The 25,192-nt window shown below is 49.5% G+C and overlaps 1 protein-coding gene and 1 long non-coding RNA gene across 2 annotated transcripts in view; both read left to right on the top strand.

Annotated features, from left to right (window-relative positions):
- LOC142291549 (uncharacterized) overlaps nucleotides 1–11,950 on the top strand; it is a 36,018-nt gene extending 24,068 nt beyond the window's left edge. The window contains exon 3 of the long non-coding RNA XR_012750507.1: nucleotides 11,301–11,950. This is a non-coding gene — a long non-coding RNA (uncharacterized LOC142291549). The remainder of the gene's footprint in view (nucleotides 1–11,300) is intronic.
- Nucleotides 11,951–13,583: 1,633 nt separating this feature from the next.
- On the top strand, nucleotides 13,584–21,745 carry LOC142289810 (uncharacterized). Its single transcript, XM_075333739.1, is given in 5 exon segments — nucleotides 13,584–16,159; nucleotides 17,953–18,075; nucleotides 20,326–20,565; nucleotides 20,568–20,635; nucleotides 20,637–21,745. Coding segments are annotated over 5 exon segments (3,057 nt in total). The 5' UTR covers nucleotides 13,584–13,651; the 3' UTR covers nucleotides 20,755–21,745.
- The last annotated feature ends 3,447 nt before the right edge of the window (nucleotides 21,746–25,192 follow it).

The following is a 25,192-nucleotide window of genomic DNA, read 5'->3' as shown; positions in this document are numbered from 1 at the left end:
TGACCTAGAGGATAAAATTACACCACTGGACACTAAACTGACAAAGGTGGCTGGGTCCATGAATTCGTGGCGCCAGAAAGCGGATGACTTGGAAAATCGTATGCGCCGCAATAACATCAGAATAATTGGGCTGCCTGAGAAATCTGAGGGTCAACAACCGGAACACTTCCTGGAGGAGTGGCTCAAATCTACTCTTGGGGACGAGTTTTCATCCACCTTCGCGGTTGAGAGAGCACATAGGGTCCCGACCAGGCCCTTTCCTCCGGGTGCGCCACCGCGGCCATTCTTAGCACGACTTCTCAATTGTAAGGACAGAGATACAACTCTCCGTTTGGCTAGACTGAAGGGCCCACTCAAATACAACGACACCACTCTTTCAATCTTCCCGGACTTCTCTGTGGACCTCCAGAAACAAAGAGCTAATTTCCTGGAGGTGAAAAAGAAGCTCAGAGACAGACACATTGCATATTCCATGCTATACCCTGCACGGCTCCGCATAGTACATGAAGGATCCTCATTATTTTTCTCCACTCCCTCGGAAGCAGAGGACTGGCTCCGGCTCCACCCGGGGTCGGGGAACAAAGGACGTTGAGATTGTGCTCAAATGGCGGAGGGTTTTTTTCCTTTGGGGCTCCCTCCTTACTGTGACTCCCTCTCTCTACTGTCGTTTCTCTTAAGCTATTCTGGACTTTTTTGTGTCTCTGGGCTGGAGAAATGTGTTGGGGTCTGGATGCTGGCAGAATGGGAGCCCTGAATCTTGCGTTCCCACACCACCTATACTAGGACACTGTGTTCAGTGACGGTATCCCCATTGGTAATTGGGATGCTTAATAGGACTCCGAGAAGAGGCTCCGGAGCTTGTTGCTGGTTTTTTTGGTTAACAGTTATATGGTTATTAACCCCGCTTTTTTACAGGGATATCCATAATGCTGCTGGTGTGCTAAATATATTTTATTGTAAGATAAGATGTGGCCGAGAGAAATCTGAAAAAGAGGCTGAATGCTGGGGGAGGAGTCCTTTCTGCGGCATACAAGATCTACATACTTGTATCTGTGATTCTGGTCATATAGAGGCAAGACGTATAACATGGGGCCAGAATTAGTTTTTACAACATGGAACGTCCGTGGCCTTGGGTCACCCAAAAAGCGGGTTAAGATCTTTTCCCAAATCAGGCGTTGTGGGGCTCAGCTGGTGACGTTGGTCGAAACCCACCTCACAAGGGACACGGCTAAGATGGTGAAGAAACCATGGGTACAATGGGTGGCACATACATTTCACACCAGCTATTCTAGGGGAGTTTCCCTTTTGGTACATAGATCTGTCCGGTGGGAAGCCAAGGTGGTTAGAAGAGACCCGGAAGGGAGGTTTGTATTTGTATTTGCATCTATAGATTCCAGGGACTATGTTCTATTATGTATTTATAATCCCCCACCTGCCCGTACTTCAGTTCTCAAACAAGCGCTAAGCTTCGCCCTTAATTATCCGGATGCGTATATCCTATGTATGGGGGACTTTAACTTAGTGGTCGACGAGGACTTGGATAGGTTTAGGCTAGATGGGGGGGGGCAGTCCGCGACCTCGACTTTGACTGACCTAAGACAGTGCATAGAGGGAGGAGGGTGGGTGGACCTCTGGAGGCTGCGACATCCTAATACACGGGAGTTCACCTGCCATTCTTCCACGAGACGCACGTTGTCCCGTCTGGACTATATTTTTGGGTCGAGCAACGTAGCAACCTGGGTGGATAATGTGGTCCATGGGGTAAGGGGTATTTCAGACCATTGTCCGGTGACCCTGACTCTTAAATTTGACCAGACTATTAATAGACCTTCCTGGCGGCTAAATCCCTTTTGGCTCAAATTAATTGATCAAAGTGACAGAACCCCGCTTCAACTAGAGGAATTCTTGGCAGCCCACCCTAAACCCCGAAATAACTTGGTGTGGGATACCCTCAAAGCTTATCTTCGTGGGTGTCTGTCCTCGACTATTACATATATAAAACGGCTGACTAAACAAGAAGACGAAGAAATTGAGGGGCGACTTAGGACCCTAGAGGCAAGGTATATATCAAACCCGACAGAGGGGAATAGGACGGAATGGTTACATTCATATAGATCGCATGTGCAACACTCAGAGACCAAGTCTAAGCGTAAACTGTTTTTTACTCGGCAGTCATATTTTGAGTTGGGGAACCAGTCAAGTAAATTGTTGGCATATATGGTTAGACAGCATAACGCCTCTAATACAGTCCTGGGTATACGAGAAGCTAATGGTACGATTGTCACATCCCCAGCAGACATTTTACAAAGTTTCTGCACCTTTTATAAAACACTTTATAGCTCCAGAAGCGTTCATGGAACCCAGGACTGCTTAGACTATCTTGCAGATTTAGAGTTCCCCACTTTGAGTCAGGCACAGCGCGAGCTCCTAGATGCAGATATTACAATAGAAGAGATAACTACGGCCATATTTGAGATGGCAAGGGGGAAGGCCCCGGGCCCGGATGGCTTTCCTATAGAATTCTATGTCAAGTATTCTGAGACCCTGGCCCCGGTTCTTCTGGAAGTTTTCTCGCATTTCTCTGATGGTGGCTTGTTGCCTGCTTCCTTCTATGAGGCACATATTATTGTTTTGAAGAAAGAGGGAAAGGACCCTTTGGAGTGTGGATCCTATCGACCTATATCATTAGTTAATGTTGATTATAAGATCTTCACCAAAATATTGGCATCCCGGCTCAACTCTGTCATACTGGACATAGTACATCCGGATCAGACCGGCTTTATGCCAGGGAAAAATACCTCTATAAATATTAGACGGGTCCAGTCTATAGTGCAGTACAGTACATTGGTTCCAGATAACGAGTGGGCCTTGGCTTCGCTGGATGCGGCCAAGGCATTTGACTCGGTGGAATGGCCTTTTTTATCAGCTTGTCTCCAGAGGTTTGCTTTTGGCCCAAAGTTCAGTAACTGGATTCACATGTTATATAGATCCCCTACAGCTAGACTCATAGTCAATAACGTATCATCTGCACCTTTTTCTTTGGGACGGGGTACACGTCAGGGGTGCCCTTTGTCTCCTGCCCTATTTGCCTTAGTTATCGAGGCCTTGGCAATTCGGATCCGTACTCATCCATCTATCACGGGAATTACCATAGCAGATCGCACAGACACTATTGGCCTATACGCAGATGATATAGTTGTCTTCATGGATAGGGCACGTGCCACTTTGCCAGTCGTCATTGAAGTTATAAATAGATTTGGAGAATTCTCCAGCCTTTATATTAACTGGGACAAGTCAGCCCTAATGCCATTAACACATGGGTCAGAGGTCCCGATGGATGATGTGTCACCCTTGCCTGTTGTATCTAGCTTCAAATATCTAGGTATACATATTCAGAAAGACCACACAATGGATCTTAAGATGAATATATTACCACTTTTAGATCATGTCAAACTTAAGTATAACTTATGGGGAAAATTGCCACTCTCAGTGGTCGGAAGGATAAATTTAATTAAAATGATTTTGCTTCCTAAGCTTAGCTATGCTCTGCAACATAGTGCGGTGCTGGTGCCCAGGTCCTTCTTCTCCACACTTAACTCACTCACCTCATCCTTTATTTGGGGGAAGGCTCGGCCTAAACTCCGGATGTCTATCCTACAGAGATCTAAGTCATTGGGAGGGATGGCCTTACCAGACTTTTTCCTATACTATTTAGCAGGACAACTCAAGATGCTGGGTACATGGATGCTGGACTGCCAGCTGCCTAACTCGGAGGATCATTTGGCACGTGCGGTAGGAGCAGACTGTCTGTTGGGCTTTCTGGAGTCGGACAGGGCGAATGTCCCGAGGCTGTTGCCTATTTTAAGGTTGGCACGATCAGTGTGGCGACAAGCCAAAAAAGTAACGCGCTTTGAGGGGGCAGTGGCAGAGCTTCCGTTATGGGGCAATGGTTACTTTCCCACCCTAAAGGACCACCCGTCGGCACAGTTTTGGATAGCTCATAAAGTTCTTGAGTTGGGAAATCTTTATGTCTCGGGAACTGCTGTTTTTAAATCTTTTGGGCAGATACAAACCGATTATAATGTTCCACACTCACAATTCTTTAGGTATCTGCAGCTGCGTACAGCGATTCAATCTCACCTGCGGAGGACAGGGTCTGGGGCATTGATATCATCGTTTCCAATGATAGGCATACTGAAGTCACAGGGGCCCCGGGGTATGATTTCAGCTATCTATACACACCTGTTATCGGTTGGTGTGGAATCGGTGCCGCTGCCGGTACAGGATAAATGGAGGCTCCTAATTCCCTCTCTACAGGGAGAGGAGTGGGATGAGGTACTGGAGTCTCCAACTATGGTATCTCCGTCCATCAACAATAGATTGATACAATGCTATTTTATACATCAGGCATACTTAACTCCCACTCGCTTATTTACTATGGGCCAGCGCCGATCGTCGGAATGCCCACGATGCCATGGACCGGACGCAAACTTTCTGCACATGGTATGGAGTTGCCCGATCATACACACGTATTGGCAGGAAGTGACTTCCCAGTTGTCCTCAATGGTGTTGATGCCTGTTCCATGCGACCCTCTGTTGTGCCTATTTGGAGTAATGGAGGACGGGATGGGAGATCACTACATAAGAATACTTCTTAGAGAGACATTGTTCCTGGCCAGGAAATTAATTGCCTTGAGGTGGATGGGGGGTTCAAATCCAACTGTGCGAGCCTGGATTAAACTGGTTAACTCGATAATTCCATATGAGCGGGTGGTATACTTTAATAGAGGACATCCGGAAAAATTCAGGAAAATTTGGGATATGTGGAACTCCTCCCCCGGCACACTCGAAGAAGCCTCAGGTTTATTACTGTTACAATAATAGATTCATACTCTGTATTGGATAATGAAGCGCATTCCAGTGGCACAGCTAGGCGGTATAGAATAGGAATAGTTATTGTTACTAATGTTCGTTTTCTTTAGGTTTAGAGACTACAGACTACATTGATTAAAATTGACTACATGCTATATATCAGTATGTACTGGCAGGATCAGTGTTGTAGCATGCAGTTGACAAAGTTGACAGAGGTGCAGATAGTGCTATGAAAATCTTATTATCTTATCCGTTAATGTTACTATTTGTTCATGCTATTGACCGATATTCCTGGAAAGTACTTGAGTAATGCTATGTGTGATTTATTCTGTACCACATGTTTTTGGAATTAATAAAACGAAGTTAAAAAAAAAAAATGTACATGCCAGAGCGACGTCCCCTGTATAAATGTGTATGCAGATTAATTGGCATTTTGGGAGTAAAAGTAAAATGTCATCGCTCTTAGCAACACATTGTCCTGCGTCTCCCAAGACTCCCCTCTTGTTTGGTCTGCTGCAGCACATACTGCAATGGTGCCCGTATAGGGAATATGTCACCAGGTTATTTTTCCCCCCTCTGAGAGCAGCATAATGTAGAGACAGAGCCCCTGATTCTAGCAATGTGTCACTTACTGAGCTGTTTGCTGTAATTTTCTCTGCTGCAGATCTTGCAGTTATACAGAGCTCATGAATATGCTGGACTACCTGCAGCACACCAAGATTAAGGAAAACAGAGCAGTGTATATGGGCTTCATTAGGAGTGAAAGGCAACAACTTAATAGGTATGCACAAATAAGAAGAAACAGAAGTCTTTACATTTGCCTAAGTATCTGTATATCCCATGGCCAATAATTAGCGATAATAAACGCTATAGTGCACATAAAACGTTTTATCAGACACAAGGTCCATGGGGTATAGAATATAATAAAACACAGGACAGGATTTGACAATGACAGGCCACATGCGATCTCCTCCTATTGGTAAGCTCCTGTACTTCTAGCCAGTGCTGCTGTGGTTCTCTATGGCCCCCTGTACTTCTAGCCAGTGCTGTTGTGGTTTTCTATGGCTCCCTGTACTTCTAGCCAGTGCTGTTGTGGTTTTCTATGGCTCCCTGTACTTCTAGCCAGTGCTGTTGTGGTTCTCTATGGCCCCCTGTACTGCTAGCCAGTGCTGCTGTGGTTCTCTATGGCCCCCTGTACTGCTAGCCAGTGCTGTTGTGGTTTTCTATGGCTCCCTGTACTTCTAGCCAGTGCTGTTGTGGTTCTCTATGGCCCCCTGTACTGCTAGCCAGTGCTGCTGTGGTTCTCTATGGCCCCCTGTACTGCTAGCCAGTGCTGCTGTGGTTCTCTATGGCCCCCTGTACTGCTAGCCAGTGCTGTTGTGGTTTTCTATGGCTCCCTGTACTTCTAGCCAGTGCTGTTGTGGTTCTCTATGGCCCCCTGTACTGCTAGCCAGTGCTGTTGTGGTTCTCTATGGCCCCCTGTACTGCTAGCCAGTGCTGTTGTGGTTTTCTATGGCTCCCTGTACTGCTAGCCAGTGCTGTTGTGGTTCTCTATGGCCCCCTGTACTGCTAGCCAGTGCTGTTGTGGTTCTCTATGGCTCCCTGTACTGCTAGCCAGTGCTGTTGTGGTTCTCTATGGCTCCCTGTACTGCTAGCCAGTGCTGTTGTGGTTCTCTATGGCTCCCTGTACTGCTAGCCAGTGCTGTTGTGGTTTTCTATGGCTCCCTGTACTGCTAGCCAGTGCTGTTGTGGTTCTCTATGGCTCCCTGTACTGCTAGCCAGTGCTGTTGTGGTTCTCTATGGCCCCCTGTACTGCTAGCCAGTGCTGTTGTGGTTTTCTATGGCTCCCTGTACTGCTAGCCAGTGCTGTTGTGGTTCTCTATGGCCCCCTGTACTGCTAGCCAGTGCTGTTGTGGTTCTCCATGGCCCCCTGTACTGCTAGCCAGTGCTGTTGTGGTTCTCTATGGCCCCCTGTACTGCTAGCCAGTGCTGTTGTGGGTCTCTATGGCTCACTGTTTTTCTAGCCTGTGATTATCTGACTCTGGTCAGTACACTGCTGTAAGTAAAGGCTGGTAAGTGTTTCATGTATAAGCTTGGATCTATCACTCAGCACTTTGTATATCAGGGAGACCGTATATGAATTACCCTGCATGTGACCCCACATGGGGATTATTCGCCCGTCATTGTCAAATCCTGTCCTGTGTTTTATTATATTTTATATCCCATGTACCTTGTGTCTAATAAAACTTTTTATGTGCACTATAGCGTTAATTATCGCTAATTATTGACCATGGGATATACAGATACTTAGGCAAATTTAAAGACTTCTGTTTCTTCTTATTTCTGCAGCACACCAAGTAGTCCTGTAATGATAACTACTGCTGATGAAACAGTGATTTTATCAAAACTACACTAACCAGCCCAGTAAGTGACGACACTGGAATCAGGATCTCTGCCCCTACATTATGCTGCTCTCAAATTAGGTGGCAAAAACCTGGTGAGACTCATAATTCTCCTCACTAAAGAGTAACCACCCTAAGTAAGCCCAAGGCTGTGCCCAAGAATAAATAATTGCCCATCACTGAGCTCACTTCACAAAAAATGACCCCACACCGTGTCACTTATAGTATACAGCCTCCACATTCTCTCCTATAACATTTCCACTACACTGCCCCCTCAAATGAAACCCCCCACTGTCCTCCCCACTATGAATTACACCCTCCAGACCTTCCTCACTTATGAACTATGACCTCCACTGTCCCCACCTCTCCATGCAGCCCCCACTTCACTGTCCCCCTCATGCTGTCCCTACTCTATAATGAACCTTCTGCTTCGCATTCTGTATACCGAGCCCTCCCAGGCTCCTAACTGAGCGCTCCCCATGCTGCCCCTTCTCCATATCAAGCCCCCTCCATACCAAGCCCACCATGGTTCCCCTTCCATACCGAGCACCCCTCATGCTTCCCCATTCTCCATACCATGCCTCCCCTCATGCTACCCCATTCTCCATACCATGCCTCCCATTCTCCATACTGCAACTCCCATTCGCTATACTGTTCACCACCCTCATTCCCCCCCCCCCCCCCCCATTTTCCCATTCTGCTCCATCCCCAATGCAGGCGCACCCCCATCCCGCTCCATCCCCCATGCTGCGCACCCCCATCATGCTCCATCCTCTATGTTGCGCCCCCATATCATGCTTCACCCCCCCCATCCTCCATGTTGTACCCCCACATCATGTTCCATCCCCCCATCCTCCATGTTGCACCCCCACATCATGCTTCATCCCCCCCATCCTCCATGTTATGCCCCCATATCATGTTCCATCCCCCCATCCTCCATATTGCACCCCCACATCATGCTTCATCCCCCCATCTTCCATGTTATGCCCCCATATCATGTTCCATCCCCCCCTCCTCCATGTTGTGGCCCCATATCATGTTCCATTCCCCCATCCTCCATGTTGCACCCCCACATCATGCTTCATCCCCCCCATCCTCCATGTTATGCCCCCACATCATGTTCCATCCCCCCATCCTCCATGTTGCACCCCCACATCATGCTTCATCCCCCCCATCCTCCATGTTATGCCCCCATATCATGTTCCATCCCCCCATCCTCCATGTTGCGCCCCCAGATCATGCTTCATCCCCCTCATCCTCCATGTTGCGTGCCCCCCCCGGTTGCTTGTTCGGCGCTGTCTTCGGCTGTAACGCGCTTACCTGCTCCAGGCTGCATCTCTGGTCCTCTGCGGCGGCTCCATCACCCGTTCTCCGCGGTGGCAGGATCTGACATCTTGCTCAGCGGCGGCTCCATCTCCCGTCCTCTCTGCGCGGCGCTGCCTCGCGCTGCTGTGACCTCTGCACAGTGAGCGCACTGCAGCACGTCGGGGCGGGGAGCTGATTGTAGCCCCTCTGACCCCGGAAGTGCCGGCGCGCTCACAGTTTCATTTATATTCGCGTGTTATAGACGCGACTATAACTGACTGCGGCGCCCCCTCCCTCCTCCAAAAAGGCACCGGATTTAATAGAGTTTGGAGGAGGGAGGAAGATTTAAAAAAAAAATTATTTTTTTTTTTAAGTTTTTGTCTGGGTGCCGCCCACCTGGAAGGCACCGCCCTAGGCACGTGCCCTCAAGTGCCTAATGGCAAATACGGCCCTGAGTACCGAGCACTGGAGCATTGTAGTGCCCGCTCATCACTAGTTACGAGTACTAACCACCTGAGCATGGTAGTGCTCGCTCATCACTAGTGATGAGTACCGAGCATGGTAGTGCCCACTCATCACTTGTTATGAATACTGAGCATTGTAGTGCCCGCTCATCAGTAGTTACGAGTACTGAGCATCGAACCATGGTAGTGCTCGCTCATCACTATGGCTGAGCGTTAATAAAAATCCCCGTCTGAGGATTATTTGCTGTGTAAATAGTCTTGACGATCACCCGAGTACCGAGCATAGTATGCACCTTCATTGGGTGAAATGATCTTTTGTGCAGCATAAAAGATCCTCGTTTTTGGTGGTGCATTGTCCTGTGGTAAAATAACTCTCACCGCTGAGCACTATGGCCGCCTGTGTGCACTGAGTGATGTAGTATAGATCGCGCTGTGCACATTGTTTGCTTGGGTCTGCCAGTGTAAACTGACTGCTAATCTGTAAAACGTTTCTGATGGGTGGTCGTATTGTGCCGCCGGTCCGTTCTGTTCTTTAGGTCTTTATTCTCAGTATACATTCGGACCTTCATGCCCCCTCCTTCTTTGGTGTCTTTGTAGATGTAATCATTTCTCTTTGAGAAAGGTTATAAAATGTATTACCAATCACTTTAGTTTGTAAAAACGATCCGGTCTCAGGGACACATGACGCCTCTTCCGCTTTTCGCCAGCCCCGTGTACTGGACGTATGACTATACTTTGCGATTATATCCTCTGCCTGATTTAATAGTCATCGCAGATAAATATGATCCTTCTCTATATATGTGTGTATATATGTGTGTGTGTGTATATATATATATAATATATATATATATATATATATATATATATATATATATATATATATATATATATATATATATATATATATATATATGATCTCCATCTCTAATACTGAATGTCTCCCCGTCAATCCTGTAAAGGCCCCTTTACACACTGAGACTTTCTAGCGATCCCACCAGCGATCCCGACCTGGCCGGGATCGCTGGAAAGTCGCTGGTGAGCTGTCAAACAGGCAGCGACCTTGCTGGTCGTTGGGGACGTGTCACACAGCAGGGGATGCTATAGCTTGCTGGGTTCTAAGTCGCTAACTATGTCGTTGTAACAGTGTCAAACACACCGATGCATGCTGTGCAGCGGAAACAAAGGACCAAAGAATGGTCCTGAAAGATGTGTAGTGATCAGCGACCTCACAGCGGGGGCCAGGTCGCTGCTACGTGTCACACACTGCAATGTCGCTGGGGAGGTCGCTATTACGTCACAAAACCGGTGACGATACAGCGATATCGCTAGCGATGTTGCAAGTGTGTAAAGGGGCCTTTAGAAAACCTCTCATCACCAATGCATATTCATGTGGCTGCAGTTTTATTTCCTGTATTTGCAAAACAGAATCCATACCGTAGATAAACCGCTCCAATAACATGCCCAGACAATGGAGGTGCCGCCTCCCATCAGCCGGCTATGTGACATATTGTATTTGCCGGGTGGAGACCTTGTTTGTCCTCAGTAAGGTAACCTGTGCTAGCCACAAGCCCATTAATGTTAAAATGAGGGCAAACAATGGGCGTTTTGCATTGTATGGGCGTTTCCTTTCACAATTGAATTCAGTCAGGTCACCTAATTAAATATGTAAGAAATGTTAAATTCACTGTCTAAGGATTTCTTCTACAGAAACCAAGATCAGCTGAGTTCAGGTTTTGTGCAAATGTTGAGGGGTAATTGGACCAAAATATCACAACAGAAACCCATTTGCTTCTTCTTGTACAACCATGTCAGTAAATATTAGCGTATCCCAATCATCTTAGATTTGGAGCAATAGAAATAGAATCATAACAAAAAATATAAAGAGGGTTTTATTACTCAAATAAAAGTAACATATAAAATAGCAGAAGGTGCCTGATACATGAGGGACGCTGAGCGAGTGAGAAATGTATTGTAATGGGGTGATTCCCCGGATAAGTGACGTGCGAGACTAATACTTAGAAGTCCCAAGTTAGGTCTGAATGTCTCAATAAGGCGAGTCCTCTGTTACATCGGATCCTGCAGAGATCTGTTGACAAAGAAAGTTCTAAAAACACAACCTTTTTGTCTGTTGTTAAATAACTGATGTCTGTCGGATCCGTTTATTAACATGAGTCTATGGAAGATGGATACGTTAATGGATTGCTTTTTAGTGATCCGTTTTCTTGCATTTGTAACAGATCCTTTTTTTTTCTTGCAGAATCCGTTTCAAATGGAAGATAAGTAGCAATCCGTTAACTGATCCGTTCTCCATAGACTCCCAGATGACAAAGCTGACATTGTGCCATGGATCTCTGCTGTATCCGTCCTAACGGATGATTACAGGACATGTGAACGCAGCTAATATAACAACAACCCTTATGTGATGTAAGCCTATATGTAAGGATTATGTTGGCGTATTATGATGGATGACGCACCACATGACCGCTAATACCAGTCATGCACAGAAACCTATTCGCTTCCACTCGCAGACACATTTGGCACATTATGTTGCTGAAGAGCACAATTGGCAATTAATCTGCCTGGCTTATCTAAACTACGGTTGGAAATCTGTTCAATATCTCAGTAAATTACCTGTGACTTTTCGCTGAATAATATCAATGGGGTTGAAAAATGTATAAAAAGATCAAACTGTGCTACGTTTTGAGGCGTAAAATGGCAGCCGCTCTCTTGGGACAGAGGTACTACGTGGTATTTATTCATATTTTTATGTTTTTCGGGGTTCATTTCCAAGAAGTGGATTTTCATTTTACGGTCCATTATCCATCTAATATAACAGCAGAAGATAGGTAAGGGTCGCTTGCACGGAGCCGGCATCTGGAAGCTGCGGACACTGGTAACTAAGGTAAACATTGGGTATGGTTACTCGATGTTTACCTTAGTTACCAGCGCACACCGCTTAGCGTGTGCAGGGAGCAGGAGCCGGCACTGGCAGCGTGAGAGCTGCGGAGGCTGGTAACAAAGGTAATTATCGGGTAACCACCTTGGTTACCCGATGTTTACCTTGGTTACAGCTTACCGCAGGCTGTCAGATGCCGGCTCCTGCTCCCTGCACATTCAGGATTGTTGCTCTCGATTGCTAAGCGATGTGTGCTTATCAGCGGGAGAGCAGCAATAAAAAAAACGAACCAGGGCTGTGTGTAACGAGCAGCGATTTCACAGCAGGGGCCAGATCGCTGCTCAGTGTCACATACAGCGAGATCACTAATGAGGTCACTTGCTGCGTCACAAAAACCGTGACTCAGCAGCGATCTCAGTAGCGATCTCGCTGTTTCTGAAGTACCCCTAAGGTCATCTTATTGATACATGACGATCAGATTGTTTAGGAATGAATCACCTTTCACTTGTAAGTGATCACATTTCCTGATCTACCAGATTACAGAGTGTGCGATGGCTCCGCACCAGTCTGTGCTTCTCTCATCACCACACTATTGATCTATGGAGACATCACACATACAATACACCCATCAGTGACTGTCACCAGTGCTGCATGTGGAGGCTGTAAATAACCATCATGTGTTGTGTAAATTGCAGAATGTGTGACTGGATGATCAGGATACGCTTGTGGTGACAGAAGATTAGAAGATCCTGTCTATACAATAAATGTACATTTTATGTCTTTTCTGTATTTCCTAATGTAGTGTAATAATTATGATGTAAATTCTTATTCTGGGTTCACAATCAGATCAGAAAGTGCAGATAGATTGCAGGAGGCTTGCATTGTGTGTGTGTAAAGCCGTATCCGCCTTTTCTATACATTTGGCTTCTTCCAGGCTTAGTCCAGTCTAAATTAACCCCATGTAGGTCACTCCGTTCCCGCTCCTTTTCTGTAAGAACAAAGCAGATCTGGCTTTCTGCTGTATACACAGGTTTCCCAGCACTGTATATATTGGAGGAGAGCGCTCGCACCAATGCTGTGTAATGGGGCTGTGATGGTTTGCTCTTTCTCCGCGGTCACCCTGCAGGATTAGCGCAGGACGAGGAGCCGCCATCTTGCCCTGTAAATGAACCTTTGTCATTCCCAAACCACAGGGCAGGAATCGGCCTTCTCTGTGTGGATTCTCATGTGGCCCCTTTGTTCCCACCTCCTATTTGCTGTTACAGTCAGATTTGCTCCACATTTTTGCACATTTCATCCTTTATATTCCTATAAAGCCGCAAGTAGTGTTCACATTGTGCGGCAGCTCCGGAGCTCGCACCCACGCATCATCACTAGTGGTTTCTCCCTTTTTATTAATATCTTTATGGTTGGGAGTCACCGTTGTCCTGGGTTACAGCTCGGCTGTGCTGCTGCCGCAGAGCATGCTGGGACAGGAGCTGCCCCTCCACCGTGCACTCATCAGCTGTCCGGGCAGCACGTATCTCTGCAGCTGCACTGTAAATAACCGTGGTCTTTGATCTCCATGACAACCAGCATGACGCTTTCTCCCTATTGGCTGAGGGGCGGGGCTTTGTGTAATGTAAATAGTCCGGCCTTCCGCACATCTGCTTTCACCTCATCACTGAGCGCCCGTTACCTAGGTGACCAGAGCAGGAGCAGACGCCGGAGAGATGCAGCTCTGTAACTTCCATAACCTCCGCTTCCAGGAGCTTTTCACCCAGTACACGGCGGAGCCCCGGGACTCCGAGAACCGGCGCCGCTACGAGCAGGAGATCCGGGAGATGGAGCGGCAGAGGGGCTATGACGTGCGGCTCATCCTCACGAAGCCCTGGCACGTCCTGCGGACCATCGTGAACGGCCGCCACAAAGCTTACGTGAACATGTGCAGCAGCCGTGCGCTCAAGAAGCCGTACCGGCCTACCGCCGCCGACAGGGCCCGCCAGATGTACCGGCAGTGGAGCCTGCACTACGTCACCAACCCTGCCCGGCAGGAGCTGGACCGGGACCGCTGCCGGGTGCTCATCTACGACGTGGCCTTCCACCCGGACACCCTGCACCGGGCTTCCCGGAGCCTGTCCTTCCGCTCCCACGTGGATCTGACCGCGCTGCACTCCGTGGCCCAGCAATACCACGTGCACGTGGACACCAGGAACGTCCAGATCATGAGGTGCAAGTATATGGGGAGACGACAGCCGACCTTCTACCGCACACTGCTGCCACTACCGCTCCCCAAACCGCAGGGTGTGACCGGCTCCCTGCAGAAGAGCAAGACCACCCTGCCTCCCGGAGAAGCCGGTGACAGCAGAGCCTCTCCCCTGGAGACCACCCTGCCTCCCGGAGAAGCCAGTGACAGCAGAGCCTCTCCCCTGGAGACCACCCTGCCTCCCGGGGAAGCCAGTGACAGCAGAGCCTCTCCCCTGGAGACCACCCTGCCTCCCGGGGAAGCCAGTGACAGCAGAGCCTCTCCCCTGGAGACCACCCTGTCACCTGAAGAAGCCAGTGACAGCAGAGCCTCTCCCCTGGAGACCACCCTGCCTCCCAGAGAAGCCAGTGACAGCAGAGCCTCTACCCTGGAGACCACCCTGCCTCCCGGAGAAGCCGGTGACAGCAGAGCCTCTGCCCTGGAGACCACCCTGTCACCTGAAGAAGCCAGTGACAGCAGAGCCTCTCCCCTGGAGACCACCCTGCCTCCCGGAGAAGCCAGTGACAGCAGAGCCTCTGCCCTGGAGACCACCCTGTCACCTGAAGAAGCCAGTGACAGCAGAGCCTCTACCCTGGAGACCACCCTGCCTCCCGGAGAATCAGGTGACAGCAGAGCCTCTCCCCTGGAGACCACCCTGCCTCCCGGAGAAGCCAGTGACAGCAGAGCCTCTTCCCTGGAGACCACCCTGCCTCCCGGGGAAGCCAGTGACAGCAGAGCCTCTCCCCTGGAGACCACCCTGCCTCCCACAGCAGCCAGTGACAGCAGAGCCTCTCCCCTGGAGACCACCCTGCCTCCCGGGGAAGCCAGTGACAGCAGAGCCTCTCCCCTGGAGACCACCCTGTCACCTGAAGAAGCCAGTGACAGCAGAGCCTCTCCCCTGGAGACCACCCTGCCTCCCAGAGAAGCCAGTGACAGCAGAGCCTCTACCCTGGAGACCACCCTGCCTCCCGGAGAAGCCGGTGACAGCAGAGCCTCTGCCCTGGAGACCACCCTGTCACCTGAAGAAGCCAGTGACAGCAGAGCCTCTCCCCTGGAGACCACCCTGCCTCCCGGAGAAGCCAGTGACAGCAGAGCCTCTGCCCTGGAGACCACCCTGTCACCTGAAGAAGCCAGTGACAGCAGAGCCTCTGCCCTGGAGACCACCCTGTCACCTGAAGAAGCCAGTGACAGCAGAGCCTCTACCCTGGAGACCACCCTGTCACCTGAAGAAGCCAGTGACAGCAGAGCCTTTCTCCTGGAGACCACCCTGCCTCCCACAGCAGCCAGTGACCACAGTCCCTCTCCCCTGGAGACCACCGTCCCCCACTACACCATCCGCCATCGCTCATTTTTCAGCCTGCAGGACTACCGAAATCCCCGGGACTCTGCCCCCAGCCCGGTGCCCCAGGAGCTGGTGATCACTGTATACCTGCCCCTACTGAAAGAGGAGAGCGCCATTGTCCTACAAATCCACCCCAAGGATCTGAGCCTGGAATCCTACAATCCGGCCTACAAGCTGCAGCTGGATCTGCCCTACCTGGTGGAGGACGGTCGGCATGTGTACGATTACGACACCACCAAGAAGCAGCTGTTGATCACCCTGCCCGTGGTCCAGCAGGACCTGCCCAGCCTGATGCCCACTCCTCCGCCAGCCAAAGAGGACTCTCCTAAGCCCAATAGGACCACCAGGGATGCCGAGAAGACCCCTCCAAACTCCATATTCACTTGCTCCCAGGATGCCACCACAGTGACTCTCTTCATCCACATGAAGGACATTGACCAGCACAGCGTCACCTGTGAAGTCCGCTTTTGTGTGAAGACATCGAATGCTCCTTGCGTCTTATTTGTGGCCTTCCAGCCACAGTACGGCCTGAACACCGACGAGATCGATGTCAACATGTCCACCGACAACATGGTCCTCAAGCTGACGAAGTCCACTGCCAACTTCAGGCCATGGAAGAGCCTCTACTTTGGCGTGAACAGCAACACTCTGCAGGTGAGTTATGTTATACCTGTATTCACACATGTATGCGGTGTCCGTGTGCCGCCTGATTATTGTTCAACACGTGAACCCATTGAGTAGAGCAGATGTATCAGTTACACACTACCCACGATAGGACAATGGGTCCATGTGTCGTCTGATAAACAGCGGTCAACACAGGCTAAGGCCGCGTTCACACATCCAGGTCACGGTACCGCGGGTCTCCTGGTTCGGACTCTATAGCCTTATGAGAGGCTGTGGAATTCAGGGCAGGAGACCACCGACACCACAACCAGACTGGGTGAACACTATGTAATGGAGTGATATGTCACCAATTCTGATATCCACCTGTGCCCCCCCCCCCGACCACTGGTTACATGTTTATCTACTGTTACTCTTATCCATTTTACTTTCATTCTCGGTGTAAAGCAAAAAGGGAAAGAAACAAAACAGAGAAAACAGATTCCTCATAAGTGGATTTATGTTGTGAAAACCCTGAGAAGTCGGAGAATTCTTTGTTTCTTTGCCATTTTGCTTTACACCGAGGGTCTTCTCCATTAGTATAGCCTGTATGCTTTGCCATTTTGCTTTACACCGAGGGTCTTCTCCATTTGTATAGCCTGTATTCTTTGCCATTTTGCTTTACACCGAGGGTCTTCTCCATTAGTATAGCCTGTATTCTTTGCCATTTTGCTTTACACCGAGGGTCTTCTCCATTTGTATAGCCTGTATTCTTTGCCATTTTGCTTTACACCGAGGGTCTTCTCCATTAGTATAGCCTGTATTCTTTCCCATTTTCCATTACACCGAGGGTCTTCTCCATTAGTATAGCCTGTATTCTTTGCCATTTTGCTTTACACCGAGGGTCTTCTCCATTAGTATAGCCCGTGCACATATACCACATTGTGATTATTTCTGCTATTCTCATTACCTACAGTTTGCTGATATATTTTTATACTTGTGTTTCTGATTCGCCCTCTCTTCTCATGTAATGTACACACTTTACACAACACCTTAGTGTACTCTGATGGGAATGGCTCACATTGGGTGTACAGATCCTGGGGATTGCTGCCAGTTATCCCTGTCTTTCTATGGCCGTGCTCACTTGGATTTACATCATTTTCTCTGTATAACCTTCTTGTGTTTAAACTGTATAATTCTATTCACGGTCTATATTTGTAGTTCCCTGATCTTTGGGGGTTGGCATCCTGTGGTGCTCCAGGGCATGCTGGGAGTTGTAGTGTCAACTGCTGAAGTGGTACAGATTGCTGACCGTGATGTAGAGCCGTGTTCCCTATCTCCAGTCCTCAGGAGCCCCCATGAGTTCATTTTCAGGGTTTCCTAGTATTGCACAGGTGACAATTCAATATGGACTCATGGGGGGCACCTGAGGACTGGAGATGGGGATCACTGGTGTATCTGTGGGCAGCCAAGGTGAATATGCAGCATTACATGGTGGTGACTCAGTGCTGCCATCTGTTGGCCTGTGTAATAACTGCAAGCTGGACCACAATGGCAGCTACTGTGGGAGCATGTTCTCGGGCTTTGGCCGTCCTGCAGTACATGCCATTACATTGTGTATTATATTCTTTACCATGGAAAAAAATGTCAAACTACACAGCGGGGGATGGGTGGCCATCTGTACCGAGAAGGGGGTGACAAACTAAGGTTTGCATAAAAGGCATCTCCCCATTTTTACACTGACAGGGCTGGTTTTGGCAGTTATAAAATCCCTATCCCTAAAAGGGTTAATGGCTATGTTCATAATTGTATCTGAGATGTTACCTGACTTTCTTTTTCTTTTATAGGAGAGAAGCTTTAGTAATGAAAAGAATATGGCTGCTAATAGGTTACCCCCTTCTACTATGCCATGGGCCACCCAGATAAATGTCCTGGAAATGACTGACAGAAGGACCCACATCCGGCTGAAGGTAAGCACCGACCCAAAGCTCTGTTATTTCTAGGGACTCTTCAGCACGGGACGACTGTTCCCACCAAGCACAGGTGCTCGTGCATCATGGCGGCTGAGCATTACCTCCGCCTTCCCACCGGCTGGTTTTCTATCTCCTCCCTTCTCTGCTCTATGAAGCCAGAGCTGTCAATCACAGAAGAGGGGAAAACCAGCAGGTGGGAAGGTGGATTTAGATGATTAGCCGCCATGATGCACGAGCGCCTGTGATTGGTGGCAACAATCATCCTGTGCTGATAGACTCCCTTTGGTCTGAATGATGGAGAAATTTAAATCCCTATCTGCCCCAAGCTAAACTAATTTCTAATGTGGCTATATTAAAAGTTTCCTATTTGTTTAATTTCCACCCCCCAGTGTCTAATGCTTTGTTTTAGAATGCCAGTGCATGCTGGGATACTGAAATGAGGCATCATCAGAGCAGGGGACAGAGGCTGCAGTCACTGTCAGTCTCCGCCTTCTCCCTGGAATGAAGCGTCATCAGTGCCACTCACTCCAGAGGCTGCTGTGCCCCTCTCCGCTCACTATGTGATCTGTATCAGATCAGTAGATCCGGGAACACACTGTCAGGGTGCAGAAGAAAGTACCCAGTGACATGTAGAGACCCCCCAAGAAGTGACATCACTGCGGTAGTCTCTGCATGCTGCTGTGTACTCTGAGCGCTCTGACAGTAGGAGATTTGTAATACAGCCATATTACAAATTAGCTTAGACTGGGGCAATACATAGATAGGGATATAGATGGACATTTCTTCAGTCTTTGGGCCGCCTCTTTGATGCCTCTAGGTCCAGACAGTGTAGTGAGTTAGTCTCATCTCCTCCCAGTTTACACCCTATAGGAGTGACATGATGTTCTGCAGCAGCTGTGTAATGAAGCTGCAGGATTGTCTCTCACATAATGTGCCATATCTTGTAACTCATGTAGTCCAGCAGTCTCCATGTACAGAGGGTCACCGGTCACACAATATTGCTGACCTGTCCTCAGGATGGATCTGTATCAGACCGGTGGTGATCCAGCGCTCGGCTGTGACCCGGTCCTGTGGTGGCCGGATGTAGTCACTGAGCGGAGCTGTGATCTGGAGAACGGCTTCCTGCCGGGCTGCCCTGCAGTGACAGGCGAGGAGGCCGCACAAAGCCTTCCCAATCCCTCCTGTCAGCCGGGCCGCCCTGCAGTGACGGGCGAGGAGGCCGCACAAAGCCTTCCCAATCCCTCCTGTCAGCCGGGCTGCCCTGCAGTGACAGGCGAGGAGGCCGCACAAACCCTTCCCAATCCCTCCTGTCAGCCGGGCCGCCCTGCAGTGACAGGCGAGGAGGTCGCACAATCTCTTCCCAATCCCTCCTGTCAGCCGGGCTGCCCTGCAGTGACAGGAGAGGAGGCCGCACAAACCCTTCCCAATCCCTCCTGTCAGCCGGGCCGCCCTGCAGTGACAGGAGAGGAGGCCGCACAAACCCTTCCCAATCCCTCCTGTCAGCCGGGCCGCCCTGCAGTGACAGGCGAGGAGGCCGCACAAAGCCTTCCCAATCCCTCCTGTCAGCCGGGCCACCCTGCAGTGACAGGCGAGGAGGCCGCACACGCGCTGCTTCTCACTGCTCCACCGTATGCACCGCTCCCATAGCCTGTGCAGCCCCCTCTCCTGCCACTGCTGGCCGGAGGACCCTCCATCTGGAGCCTCTTTATTTTGTTTTTGTTGTTTTTTTTTTAAAAGAAAATTTTTTGTAAGTGAAAACACAATTGCAAATAGCCCTTTTTTATCCTATAGTCCAGAGCTCATTATAAGGTTCACGGACGACCATTGCTGCCTTCCAGTTGTTACCGGCCCCCGAAGTGTTCTAGGTAAGTAGCATCTTGTGACGAGTTTGTACTGTGAATCGGCAAATGCACTCAGTGGATTTGTTTCGTTCACCCACGTGGATGGGTCCCTGCAGCCTCCCCATGGAGATGTGCAGTTCCCATCACCCAGACATATGCCGCATGTGAACATGCCGCTACACCGTGCGGCGTGTAGTCTCTCTTGTTTGTATTGGCTAAGCTGTTAGTGATGCGCTGGTCTGCAGCCTTGCTGTCGGTTTCCAATTGACTTATCTGTTATTGTATCTGAAAAGTACATGATTTCTCCAGAATTGTTTGTGTGTTAATTGATTTTCCATCCTTCCCTTCATTGTAAGATTGGGATGTTCTTGGTGAATATTTCATCACTTCTCTGTGTCACTTACAGATATATGTGGAAGAAGAGCACTTGCTGACCGAAGAAGAGCAGCATTGGGGTCTGAGCGGGCTTCTGAGTCTGAGGAGCAGTCATTCTGATAGCACAAGCCAATCCGATACCAGCGAGACCTCCGAGGAAAGCCGGCAAAGTCCACACCTGCCGATGGGCTGTCCGACATCACCCCCTGCACAGCCCTCTGCCCAGCGAACCCACACAGACCACCCCGCTGAGGAAGATGAGGGTCTCTGCACACACCGGCCCCCGAACTTGATGAAGATGATCTGCCGGATGGTGCAGAGCTTCTCCAAATCCTACACCCAACCCTTCCATACAGACCGTGTCCTCTATGACGTTGCCTGCTCCGACAGCTCTGCCCTCTTCTTCTCCGATCACAGAACACTGTGCCTTTGTTTGACCTGGACTGATTATTCCTTGTAGATAGAATTGAATACTGCCACCTAACTATCACTCTTTACTGTAGAGTTGGGGGTTTTTGTTTTTTATCCGTTGTCTCATCAAATCTGCCAGACAGGCACCAGACCTAGATTGGTTTACTAGGATCTTGTGATACGTGAGATCTTGATTTTTTTTTTTAACATTTTATTTATTTATTTTTTTAACCTCTAGACAGAAGAGGCTCGGCCGTACTTTCTGATCCGTGTTACCATTGCAATACCCGACCTGCACTGACAGCCTGGTAGCCATATATTATGTGACGCTGTTAGTTCAGGTTAGGAGACCACAAGCGTGATACAGAACAGAAAATATGGTTGTGTGAATACGTCCGTACCCAGGAGAGTCCGTATCATGACCGGACTATTATGGGCTGCGTTAAGCAAAATCGAATCAGTGCTGAGACTTCCCCTTCATTTGGGGGAGGGTGTTACATCGGGATTGGGTATGGTCTTTTATGTTATTATGCATCTTTATTTTTTTTTTTTTTTTACCTTGGGCAATGCTGATGTGTTATGCCCGGAGCAGGGAAAAGATAATGCAGGGATTCTGTCCAGTGTCATTGACGGTGTCATCCGTCCCTCCCTGTGCGCTGCACTCGGCCGAGCATGGTCCTCTTTGCACTGAGTCTTCCGAACATGTTCACTTTAGTAGTTGTATTCCCTTGTGAAATAATCTGTGACTTTTTTATTATTATTATTATTATTATTTATTTATAGAGCACCATTAATTCCATGGTGCTGTACATGAGAAGGGGGTTACATACAAAATACGTATACAAGTTACAGTAGACAGACTAGTACAGAGGGAAGAGGGCCCTACCCTTGCGGGCTTACATTCTATAGGATTATGGAGAGGAGACAATAGGTGGGGTGTAGGTCAGGCGGCAGCTCTGCACGGTGGTCGGGCGGCAGCTCCGCACGGTGGTCGGGCGGCAGCTCCGCACGGTGGTCGGGCGGCAGCTCCGCACGGTGGTCGGGCGGCAGCTCCGCACGGTGGTCGGGCGGCAGCTCCGCACGGTGGTCGGGCGGCAGCTCCGCACGGTGGTCGGGCGGCAGCGAGTTCATTGTAGATTGTAGGCATTTCGGAACAGGTGCGTTTTCAGGTTCCGTTTGAAGTTTGCAAGGGTAGGGGATAGTCTGACGTGTTGAGGCAGCGAGTTCCAGGAGACTGGGGATGCTCGGGAGAAGTCTTGGAGTCGGTTGTGTGAGGAGCGAATGAGAGAGGAGGAGAGGAGGAGATCTTGGGAGGACCGGAGGTGACGTGTTGGAGTGTAGTGGGAGAGTAGTTCGGAGATGTACGGAGGGGAAAGATTATGCACAGCTTTGTAGGTCAGTGTTAGAAGTTTGAATTGGATACGGTGGAAGATTGGAAGCCAGTGGAGGGACATGCAGAGAGGAGAAGCGGGGTGGTATTGAGGAGAGAGGTGGATAAGTCGGGCAGCAGAGTTAAGGATGGACTGGAGAGGGGCAAGCGTGTTGGCAGGGAGGCCACAGAGGAGGATGTTACAGTAGTCGAGGCGGGAGATTATGAGGGCATGCACTAGCATTTTAGTTGATTGCAAATTGAGGAAAGGGCGGATTCTGGAAATATTTTTGAGTTGAAGACGGCAGGAGGTGGTGAGGGATTGGATGTGTGGTATGAAGGATAAGGCAGAGTCAAAGGTCACTCCGAGGCAGCGAACTTTGGGTACTGGCGAGAGCGTGGTGTTATTTATTGTAATAGATAGATCAGGTGGAGAGTGTAGGTGAGACGGAGGAAAGATGATTAGTTCAGTTTTGGCCACATTGAGCTTTAGGAAGCGAGAGGAGAAGAAGGAGGATATAGCAGATAGACATTTCGGGATTTTGGACAGCAGAGATGTGACATCTGGGCCAGAGAGGTAGATCTGGGTGTCGTCGGCATATAGGTGGTATTGGAAGCCATGGGACTTTATGAGTTGTCCCAGGCCAAATGTGTAGATAGAGAAAAGTAGGGGTCCTAGGACAGAGCCTTGAGGGACGCCAACAGAGAGATGGTGGGATGAAGAGGTTGTGTGGGAGTGGGAGACACTAAAAGTGCGATTTGAGAGGTATGAAGAGATCCAAGAGAGGGCAAGATCTCTGACACCAAGGGAAGAGAGGGTCTGTAATAGGAGGGAGTGGTCAACGGTATCGAAGGCTGAGGACAGGTCTAGGAGTAGGAGTATAGAGAAGTGCTTGTTCGCTTTGGCAGTAAGCAAGTCATTTGTGATTTTAGTCAGGGCAGTTTCGGTGGAGTGATGTGGACGGAAGCCGGACTGTAGGTTGTCAAAGAGAGCGTTAGAGGAGAGGTGGGAGGAAAGTTCAGCATGGACATGCTGTTCCAGGAGTTTTGAGGCAAGTGGGAGTAGTGATATGGGGCGGTAGCTGGTAGTAGAGGTTGGATCGAGGGAAGGTTTCTTTAGGATAGGTGTGACTGTTGCATGTTTAAAGGCAGAGGGGAAGGTTCCAGTCGTTAAAGATAGGTTGAAGAGATGGGTTAAGGCTGGAATAAGGATGGTGGTGAGGTTGGGAAGGAGGTGGGATGGCATGGGGTCAAGTGCGCAGGTGGTGAGGTGCGCTTTTGAGAGCAGACGTGCAAGCTCTCCTTCGGTGATGGTGGGGAGGAAGTTTATGGGGGAGGGGCAGTGGTCAGCTACATGAAGGGGTTGTGGTGGCTGAGCAGAGAAGACTTGCCTTATTAGGTCGATTTTTTCTTGGAAATAGGTGGCAAAGTCTTCTGCAGAAATGAGGGAGGTTGGAGGGGGCAGTGGTGGGCGAAGGAGGGAGTTGAAAGTGTTGAATAACTGTTTGGGGTTGTGTGTTAGAGAGGATATGAGGTTTCTGAAGTAATCGTGTTTAGTGGAGGTGAGGACTGAACGAAATGTGTGAATTGCATTTTTGAATGTGGTGAAGTCTTCCTGGGAGTGCGTTTTCTTCCACCGCCGCTCTGCAGCCCTAGACCTTTGCCTAAGTTTTTTAGTGAGGCTGTTGTGCCAGGGCTGTCTATTGATTCGTCTCACTCTGCCATGCACAAGGGGAGCGACTGAATCAATGGCTGATGTGAGGGTGGTGTTGTAGAAAGTGGTGGCGCTGTCTGTGTCGTGGAGGGACGATATGGAGGACAGTGGGAGGATAGAGTCGGCGAGGGTGTGCATGTTGAGGTGTGCAAGGTTTCTGCGGGGATGTGCTAGGTGCTGGACAGGGGGGGTAGGTGAGGAGGACAGGGCTGAAAAGGTCAGAAGATGGTGGTCAGATAGGGGGAGGGGGGAAGTTGTGAAGTCAGAAAGGGGACAGAGGCGGGTGAAGATGAGGTCTAGTGTGTTTCCATCTTTGTGGGTGGCAGAGGTGGACCACTGAGTTAAGCCAAAAGACGAAGCAAGGGAGAGGAGTTTGGAAGCAGCTTGTTGGCGAGTGTCAGTGGGGATGTTGAAGTCACCCATGATGATGGTGGGAATGTCAGCAGAGAGAAAGTGTAGAAGCCAGGCAGAGAAGTGGTCGAGGAAGGCAGTGGTGGCGCCCGGGGGTCTGTATATGACAGCCACTTGGAGGTTGGAGGGAGAATAGATTCGGACAGAGTGCACTTCAAAGGAAGGCAGGTCGAGGGAGGGTAGAGGTGGGATTGTGGTGAAGTTGTAGTTGTTAGAAAGAAGGAGGCCCACTCCTCCACCTTGTCTATTGCCAGGGCGAGGAGTGTGGGAGAAGTGCAGGCCACCGTAGCATAGTGCAGCTGGGGAGGCAGAGTTGGATGGTGTCAGCCATGTTTCGGTGATGCCTAGAAAGGATAGATTGCTGGAGGTAAAGAGATCATGAATGATGTGCAGTTTATTACACACTGAGCGGGCATTCCAGAGCGCTCCTGAGAGAGGGGGCGGCAGAGTGGGTGAGAGGGGAATAGTTTTTATGTTGGATAGATTGCGGTAGTTACTATTATGTGGAGAGTGGTGGGTGGGTGATAAAGAGGGGTGTACCATCCATGGGGGGCCAGGATTGGGGGCTATGTCACCAGCAGTGAGAAGGAGTAGAGAAAGGGAGAGCAGGTGGGAGAAGGAGAGTGAACGGCATGGTCTGCGCGATATTAGGAGCGATCTGAGGTTCAGGAGTAGGTCAGCAGATGAGGACAGATGAGAAGGCAGGAGGGAGGGGGAGATGAATATTTGTTTAGAGGGAGCTGGGGTGTGCGGATAGTGAAGGAGAGTGAGGAGGAGAGGGGCAAAGACTGTGAGGGCATAGGTGAACATGGTGGGGGGTAGTGTGGTAAGTATATGATTTAACAGGTAAGTTGTGTCAGTGGAAAACTTGGTTAGAAAGAGATGAAGTTTACCTTCTGGTCATGTCTGGTTCATTTCTGGTATATTTCTGACACTTATGAGGCACTTATCCAGAGGCACGCACACAGACCACGGTCATAGACCTAGTGCAGT

This window comes from Anomaloglossus baeobatrachus, chromosome 2 (genome assembly GCF_048569485.1).
Source record: "Anomaloglossus baeobatrachus isolate aAnoBae1 chromosome 2, aAnoBae1.hap1, whole genome shotgun sequence".
NCBI classification, from domain to species: domain Eukaryota; kingdom Metazoa; phylum Chordata; class Amphibia; order Anura; family Aromobatidae; genus Anomaloglossus; species Anomaloglossus baeobatrachus.
This window is presented reverse-complemented; position numbering and strand designations above follow the sequence as displayed.